Here is a 9,608-nt window from a genome sequence, read left to right on the forward strand (position 1 = left end):
ACCCATAAAAAACTAAATAGTAACTTACATATATGCACAGTTCAAACACCACAGGAAACCTGGTACTCAAAACACACTGTATTATATACAGCAAGTTCCAAACACGTATGCTTCACTAAGTGCACCAATCCCTAAAATCATTTCACTGCACATACCACCAGCTATATACCACAGTATTTCGAGAAGACAAATACTTGTTTTGGGGAGGGGAAAAAACTGCATGAAGTACCTGCTAAAGCTACAGTGTTTAAATGTGTATTTTAGTACAAGAGTGTCATTAGCTGTACACACAGCTGAACAGACAATTGAAAAGTTTGATTTTGAGGAAGCCCAGGGGGAAGACAAGGAGGGCACAATTTCTCAAAACTTGATGAGCTGAGGCAGTAAACACATAGATCCCATTTCAGTCCCATCCCCCCTCCTCATCCTCCTGCATATCCTTTGTCCACCCAGTATTCCTGGCACAACTCTATGTGAGATCCCAAGATGACCTGGATCAAGGAAATATTACGTATTCAGCTAGACAAAATGAAAAAAAAAACCTAAAAGGAAACAAGAGGAAGACATCAAAACACTCAATATGCTGCAATACAGCTTAAGAGAAGGAGCCCAGAAGAGGTCTATCTGCAAAGAGGAAGCTGGGGGAGGAAAAACGTAGATAAAAGTCTGCGTTGGGTGTAAATGGAAACAAAACAGGAACATTCTCCTTCACAGCAACTGCAGCAACAAATGTAATATTATGTCAACGGTTCATGATGCATGAAGAACTGAAATGATGCCTTGTCTTCCACAAAAGCCAAAAAGATATTTTTCATCTTAGCTTCTGTTTTGGGGGTTTTTGTTTTGAACCCGAAAAGTACCAAAGGCACTGAGTTCCCTATTACTAGGCCTGAATCACCCAGCTGCTTCTCAAGTGTCTGAATTCCCACAGCCAAAAACTAGCAAATATTCCTCAAAAAAAAATTTCGCATGCTATACTCAAATGCAGTTTCTTGGGACAGTGATGTAGCAATCCCACTCATTTCAAAGCTGGACTGCGCAGGGCACCAGAAGCAGGGACAGCGTAAGAGCCAAGCCCTCCTGCCCCTTGCCAGCCCCAAGAGAAGAAGGTGATGTCCCCTTGGTTGCACTAGCGGCTGCTCCTGCAGCCATGCTGTGAATAAGAGATAAAAACCCAAGCAGATCAAAAATAAAAGAACCCTGGCAAAAAGTCTCAATCCGTCTTCCTCTCGCTATTATTTTTAATCCTAACCAGCTCCTTGAACCTACTCATGGTGTGACCCTGCAAGCGGTTGTGTCAGCACAGCTGAGGAATGAGGGGACAACACAAGTGCAGAGGGCAGCAAAAGTCCCTTAAGATAACGTGCAAGCAACAGTGGCAATGCCGTGTAACAATGATCACTGTCTCCCAGGATCAACACCTACAGTGTATGTCACCTAAATTTCTAAGCAGAAATAATTTTCAAGCCTTCGTTATATCTCATAAAGCAAAAAATACACACACAAATATTTTTCTACTGACCAGCAGTAGGATGCAATAAGCCTTACAAAATTTCTACCAGTATAGAAGATAACACAAATTTTATTCTGATACACCGGAGCAGCTAAGTGGGCATATTAACTAGACTTTGAGTTTGTTGCTTGGGGAGTAGAAAAGGTTGTGGGGACCAGGGGTGGGGGACATGGAAACAAGAACAGGGGGGTGTCCAGGAAAACACCACTCTCCTCACCCCATCGGGCTTCTCAGGGGAATCATAAGGTCACACAGAAAACAGAAATACTTCTTTTGTTTGAAAAAGAACTTTATTTTACGGTTCATTTTGGCTTGAGACTAGGATGCAAGGAGTGTAGAAGAAAAAGGTTGAGAAAGCATTTTCCATTTCTCTCTTTTAAATGGCATTTTTCAGACAGCCTGTTTTGGTTCTTACTTCATACAGAGGACAACTCCCAGCCTCCTGCATTCTCAGCATATTTTCTGTAATATGCTTGAGTCCTACGATTTTAACCCACATTTTGCACATTCAGGATAAAAACTTGTAAGAGTTCAACAAGGAACTTGTAACTGACTTCTAGGAAAGAGGAGGCAGCTTGCTACAGCAGTATCTCAGAGTAGTCCTTTGCAACCGATACCCACCACACTGCCTTACTATACAGTTTCTCTTCTCAGAAGCATGTTTTATTCTTTTTTTTTTAAAAAAACTTCACAGAAGTTTAAATTCACAGAAAATTAAAAATACCAACAGTAACACGAACTACTTTAGTAATGCTTTCCTTGAAATTACACACACACACGTATTGATACGACCCTGAGAGGCCAAAGCCAGGGAGGAGGAGGGAGGGCAGGAGGGCAGAGAGTCTTAAGGCATTTAATTTAGCAATCACGTACTGCAGAACAACTGCTTTTCCATGCTTTCCAAAACAACAGCAACAAGAACCATCTATACCGATGGATGAAGCAAAATTTACTATATCCTCACCGTTACTAGAAGGACTCCACACTGGAAAGTCTGTTTATGGTAGGGCAGTATGTGCAACCGTACCCTACTAATAACGTAATCACAACCTTATAGCACAAAAGGGACAAAGCAGAAAGGCTATACTTTAATCATAATGCACTACTGACCTTTTCCTCGAGGGCCCTTCTTCAAAATCTGAAGAACTAACATCGTTGCTCGTTGAGGACACTTGCGATGCATCGTCCTTCTCATTCTCCAGCTGTTCTGATCCCGGTCCTAATCCTTTAGATTGGCCATTAGTGAGAAGTCCTGCAAATGTGACAAAGTAGTACACAATATTCAAAACCTGCATTACCAGTGCCAAATGGATTTTAGAAAAATTCATGTGACACTAACAGTAGAGAGTTGATGCCCAAAGCAACCATGTTGCAAAAAGATATGCTGATAACATTGATTTTGCATAGAGGTATCCAATAAGAACCTGCCTGATTGTGTTTTTCCAGTTTGGTTAACTGTGAGCCCCCAGTCCCAAATAACTACACTATGGGTGTTTTCAATCTATTTATAATCTTGTCACATCCCTTACTCAAAAAGGGACACAGCTTAGAGTCATAAACTCATCCCTGTTTTACAGAACTCCTGTTGACTGGCATAGATGAGAGCCTTTTGTATTTCTCTGTAGATCAATATAAAATTAAGCTGCTGTTTGGTCAATTTGTCGTCTTGCTCTTCATTTTGCTGCTTCCAACTATTGCAATTTATGATCCTTTTTAAAAAAAAACTAAATCCCAAAGAGGAACATCAAACACCTGTTTCTCAACTCTGATTCTTCTAGCCAAATGTCACTCAACTACAGAAACTCCAGACTGCCAGTAAAGGTACACAATGCAGGGAAAATGTTTGCCACAGCTGCCTTCCCTTTTGTGCCTTTTTGCTCCTGGAGGAATACTACAGTAAGCAGAGTCACATAGATGGAAGAAAGCATTGGGCCCTATACAAGCATAATGTTTAACAAATTTTGCATATTCTACTCAAATGACTAATATTATTTGACTCTTACAAACAACAGCAGACAGACAGTGAAGCTGCTCAGACTTAAGGAAGAATTAAAATAGTAACATACTCTTCAGTAGGCTTTGGGATGAGAGGGAGGAAAACTACTAAGAATTTTATCAGCTACGTATTTGCTTGGTGTTTTAAGAGCTTATTACCAGAGGAGCTGCAATTTTATCCAGGAGAATGCCTTCCCGTCTTTCCACCAAAATACTTTTGCAAATGGCATAACAAGCTTTGTTTCACAGCTATATTTCCTCAGAGAAACACTGGTAGGAGGACTCCCCTCCCTTGGTCATCTCAGTACCCCTTTCTATAATTGCACCTTAGAAAGAAAACAGGGAGGGGGCTGACCCCTTCCAAGATAAGCCGGGCAGCGAGGCTTAGGAGTACTAAACCAAAAATGCTTACTAATAACAGCAGTTCAAAACTTTCCACCTGTGCTACATCAGTGCTACACCATTTCAGACCTCTGTTTTCAGGAAAATCACCGTTTAGCACCATCAGTGCACTTACTCATCACATAACTGAGCGTTCAACCAAGCTCAGCTTCAAAGAGACACCGAAGCATAACCAGAGCAAGCTGTCTGCTCTAGGCACTGGCACCTCGGCCACAGCCACGGCCAAACACTCCCTCCCCGCAAGGCCATTTATTCACTGCTCGCTTGGGCACCACCACCGAGTGCAATACATTGTCTGCTAGTGGCCTCTCGAACCTTTCAGCGCTTCCGATTCCAATCTAATCACTCTGATTGCCCGTTTTTAAACAGCCTAATCCAAAGTCTGCATCATATCACTACATCACATCACTCTCTTCTTTTTCCAATCAAAGTTTGCTCTTAGTCATTCTGAACTACACCAAATTTCTCTTGACTTAGAGTCAGAAGTGGCTACATGGTGGCCACATGCTGCAGTTTTTGTATGCTGTTTTTAAAATACTACCTACAAAGCAGAAGCCTGGATTTTTTTTGTGGGGAAGATGCAGTGAACTGATAGCTCAATTTTTTTATTCCTAATATGGAGCACACAAAGCAAAAGTTGAAACTAAGCACCAACTTTTGCGTTAAAATGTCTCTTCTAGCCAGCCTAAGACTGGCAGGGAGAAGTTAAATGACCCAATTTACATTTTCACTCCCCTTTTGTTAAATTCCTTTTGACACTTCCTTTCCATTAAAGGGATCTCAAACTGTGACTCAACAAATAATACAAATTTCAGTATCAGCACATGATATTACAACAAGGTTTGTAATGTAACACAATGATATGATGCGGGGTGACAGCATCCCTTCAAAGCATTCCCGGGAAAATGAAGGCGACCTTTTAAAAAACATTAAATACATTCTATTTCTATGCTGAATTCACCCTCACTAGAAGCCCTAGTGCCCAAGTTTATTCTTAAAAAAGTTTCAACTTTTGCTTTGCATTTTCCTTGAAACCACTGCTGATAAAATTTACAATTTTTAAACTCCAGAGAAGTCTAAATCAAGCCTATCATTTGAGGCCTGATACTCAGTAACTTAACTCTTATGGCAGAATTTGATTAGGTTTTCCAAAAGCAATATTTGTTCTGGAGACTTGCCATATGTAAAACCCAGTAACCTGAAGTATATGAGTCAAGAAAATCACCTTTTGGGCTGTCAACTTGCACGCACTTGGAAGGCAATTTTTTATTCATCCTTTCACCCTGCCAAACCATCAGTGGACGTGGAAGACAAGCATGATTTGTGTCCCTTAAGGAAAAATATAGGTTTGTCTACTACTATTCATCATAACCAGCACCATCCCAAAACGCAATAATACTGCAGATAACTGAAGTTAGCTATCGTCAGCTGAAACCAATTAAAACAAGGGCCCTAAAACAGAGCCATAAAACTACAAATGAGAGATACTGATAAATAATGGGAACGGGTGTTACGTTCTACAGGTTTTCAGGGCCAGCATAATTGCAAAATCCGCTCCGAAGTGATGAAAGGTACAGACAGCCACAGTCCACAGCCTCCTTCTAAGCACTGGAGAGAAAGCACATGCTGAAGTAGGCTGTTATAAAGTTTATTGCCACTCAATCATTTTTATATCAAATGCATTCAGTTTGCCCCCAGATACCTTTTCCTTCAAACACCACTCCTGCTATCTATAACTGCGATAAACCACATTCTTTTCTGCTGTGCATCAATCGGCAGCTATAAAGGGTCTGGAGGCCCCAGGATGGGGTGGGGACCCCACAGTCGTGCCAAGTGACGCCTGGGCACCCCCATCACCATTAATGAGTTGGCACTGGTGCAACTGATGGGACATACAGGTCTGCTGGTGCACTGCAGGAACAGAGTCCGGCACACATTCATTCACGTGGGTTGACTCTCCAAAGTTAACCAAGTTGCAGGAAGCAGCAAGCATTCGTGTTTCTTAAAAGCGAAGTACTGCAATTGTGTATGTATGTAAAGAGGGAAAAGCAACCGAGCGAGAAAATGGTCTTTTGCATAGTCTGAAGAGCTGAACCACTCTTCAATCTTGGCTACTTCAGACCACCCAGCAACAGCCAAGGAACCAGCAAGCCATCAAGAGCCAAATAAAATCAAAGGGACAAATAGGTCCTTTACTGCTTTTCCATGGCTGTTGCCCTTCAACCTCTAAACCATGACGCCAGCAAGCCCTGGCTCATGGCAAAGCCTGTGACCGCTTACATTCTCAGCTGCTGGAGAGCTAGCAGTGGCTGCCTGTCCCTTGCCCACCGGGCTCATCTCAGGCCCAGCTCTCACTGCCTTCTCCCCTGGCAGCTGGACTCGTGACCAACCACAAGGCCCAAATAACTAGGCAGAATAAATCTGGGTTGATAAAAATAGACTTTATTCCTGTAATATGAAGTGTTTGTTTTAAAAGTCAAATTAGATTTTTTAATATTTTAAAAAAACTAAACCTCATTAAAATTAAATTTGAAAGTACAGCAACTTGGATTATAAGTCAGTGTAGGATTTCATATATTAAAATGACTTACATAAAATAATAATTTATATATAGAGTGAAGCAGTGCATATTTGCTGCCAAAGTTGAAAAGGAACTGAAACACTGAATGGCTCAAAGTCACTGAATAAGCACTGCTTTAACTAAGTCACTAATAACGAATTATTTAATTAAGTCAGAAATACAGTAACTCACATATCAAATGACATCTATGGTCCCTTAAATACACTGTCCTGGCTCTAACTGATCAAGACTAGATACTTTAACGGAAAGGCCAATTACTAATTCCTAGTAATTAAGAAGGGTAACTTAAAATTGAAACATGGAGATCTTAACATCCTTTCTAAAATGTATGTTAGCCACATAAATGTCAACTTCACAGTTTTGCTGAATTCTTTTTTAAACTTCTGCATAAGCTGTGATAGCAAACTGCAATTTTATTTACACGCTACTTAAAAAGACACTTATCAGCTTCTAACTGCATTGAGAAAAAGCAGCAAATGTGAATATTACGTCCACTCTGTTACAAGTTGGGGAAAGCAGAAAAGCCCTTTCTGCCCTCTGCACCCCAGTCATTATTAAAGAGACTTCCATCACCTCCTTTTTATTTGCCTTCCACACTCTGAATGTTTTCAAATCCGTCTGTGGCTACAAGTTTGTTTGTTTTTTCACATGCAGGAAGGGCTCTGCAATGAGCTGAACCGTACCCTCCAGGGTGATCCAGACAGAATCTGGATATCATGGCTTTACAACCCTTGCAGAGCGTGCTCCCTCTTGCTCCCACTGCATCTCACTATCCCCTTTGCTTCTTGACTGTGGTTGTTAACTGAGTGGAGGTCTTGCTGAGTCTTCTCCAGCAATGGCCATGTCCCTTTCACCAAAAACAGTGTGTGTAAAGAACAGTTAAATCTGCTTAAACTAGCTTACTTCAGGGGGCTTGCACTTACTCAAGTGAATCACTTTTCATAATAGTCTAGCAAGTAAGACTTACTATTCCAGTGCAGGCAGGGCTTAATTTATATTAGTACAGATTCGCTAACCTTACCATTTTTGGCGCTACACACACACACTTCTAGCAGCAATCTACAACTCTATTCTCAAGCCATGAACTAACCCATCTCTGGTCATCTGGAGAGATGGCTGACAGGCATGTGCAGGGCAAGTCTTGGGAGCACCTGAACACATCATGCAAAATCACAGTACCTTGGAATGCACCATATAATAAAACACTGTGTAAGTATAAATACATAGGATGAAAACAGAGGAGGAAAAGAAGCAGAAAACAGCAACATAAGGGAAGATGGAAAAAATGCAAAGGAGGGTTTGGGGTTAGTTAGTTGGTTTTAAGAACAGATGAGATTACAATTACTGGTATGTTCTTCATTATTAAAGTTACTGAATAATCAGGAAACCAAAGGGGAGCATCTGAACAAACCTCAGTATCACGTGGTTAGTTGAACACAGTGGTTGGGTGAAGGGACTTTCACAATGTTTCCAAAACACTATTTCTACATCACTTACTCTAATGCCAACAAGGCATCTGAGCATGAACATTTCCATGTTCTTACAACAAGATAGGAACACCTATTTTAGTTCGCCGTTTCCCAGTCCTAAGGCAGCTTAGGAAAAGAAATACATTCAATTGTATTTCCAGTCAGTTCTCACAGTCAGAGGCAACCCACAAAGCCATCACATTAGAAAAACCAGCAGGCAACACCACACAAACACAAGCCAAAGATATCAAAAGCATTAACTGACCTAAATAAGGGAGATTTCAACATGACCGTATTCACAGCTTTCTATATGGGATGAACACCTAACATCAGCTGGTCTGCGCACTTCAGGGCAGGCGAGCCATATGGCAGATCTCAGCTATATGTGAAATATGTAACTCTGCTCCTGGGTGCTTCTTGACCACACAGGGACACCCACTTCCCACTGTATCGCCCTGGAGATACAGGCTTTGCCTCCCCCCGGCACCCTCCTCCTTTCATTCCTCCCTGATCCCTGCAAGCTGAACTACTTTGGGCTGGTACAAAGGCCCAGTTTCCAGGGCAATTGGCAAAACAAACACAGACAAGTTACAAGAAGTTAAAGTGGATTTATTCGAAGCAGCATTCTCACCGCACTGGGACGACAGTGTTATTTATGAGAGCATGCAATAGCACGGATTGTAGTTATGTAGGCACAGAGCTAAAGTTTTGTTCACTTATGGAGTAACGTACCCATCCAAGCTTCAGCTGTGCAGTCTTGGGAGTTGCACAGGAAAGCTTTGTTTAAAAAAAAATTAGTTATTTTCTTCTTTGCACAGGAGTTAGTAGGGCTCACTGAAAGAGTTTTAAACTAGATTTGAAGGGGGAAAGGGATAAAACCAGTGTCGCTAGAGATAAGCCATGGGGCAGTACGCCAATGTTTGAGGGATGGTGTGCTATCGAGGTCCTTTGTTCTGACGTCTCAGCGGAGGTAGGGGATGGAGATCCATGCGGCAGCAAAGATGCAAGGGTTAGGGATGTGTTAGAAACCACGGAAGTGCCTTAGAATGCTCATGTAGAAATGAGGGCTTCTCCCCGCAAAAAGGTGGTGGGATCAGTAGCCCAACTGAAGTGCATCTACACCAAAGCACGCAGCATGGGCAACAAACAGGAGGAGCTGGAAGCCACTGCACAGCAGGAAAACTATGATATAGTTGCCATCACGGAAACGCGGTGGGATGACTTGCACAACTGGCGCACTGCAATGGACGGCTATAAACTCTTCAAAGGGATAGGCAAGGAAGGAAAGGCAGTGGTGTAACCCTGTGTGTCAGGGAGTGTTTTGATTGTCTAGAGCTTAATGACGGTGACAATAGGGCTGAGTGTTTATGGGTAAGAATCAGGGGGAAGGCCAACAAGGCAGATATCATGGTGGGAGTCTGTCATAGACCACCCAAACAGGATGAAGAGGCAGATGCAATATTCTATAAGCAGCTAGGAGAAGTCTCATGATCGCTAGCCCTTGTTCTCGTGGGGGACTTCAACTTACCAGATGTCTGCTGGAAATACAATACAGCAGAGAGGAGACAGTCTAGGAGGTTCCTGGAGTGTGTGGAAGACAACTTCCTGACACAGCAGGTGAGTGAGCCAACTAGGGAAGGCGCCCCGC

General features: G+C 42.1%; 1 protein-coding gene across 4 annotated transcripts in view; it reads right to left on the reverse strand.

Annotated features, from left to right (window-relative positions):
* Nucleotides 1-9,608, reverse strand: part of JARID2 (jumonji, AT rich interactive domain 2) — a 236,018-nt gene that overhangs the window by 100,533 nt on the left and 125,877 nt on the right. For all 4 annotated transcript variants that reach the window (XM_009326493.1, XM_009326494.1, XM_009326496.1 and 1 more), the window contains one exon: nt 2,624-2,765. In XM_009326493.1, coding sequence (XP_009324768.1) covers nt 2,624-2,765 — 142 coding nt within the window. The remainder of the gene's footprint in view (nt 1-2,623; nt 2,766-9,608) is intronic.

This window comes from Pygoscelis adeliae, unplaced genomic scaffold, assembly GCF_000699105.1.
Source record: "Pygoscelis adeliae isolate BGI_AS28 unplaced genomic scaffold, ASM69910v1 Scaffold186, whole genome shotgun sequence".
Taxonomy (NCBI): domain Eukaryota; kingdom Metazoa; phylum Chordata; class Aves; order Sphenisciformes; family Spheniscidae; genus Pygoscelis; species Pygoscelis adeliae.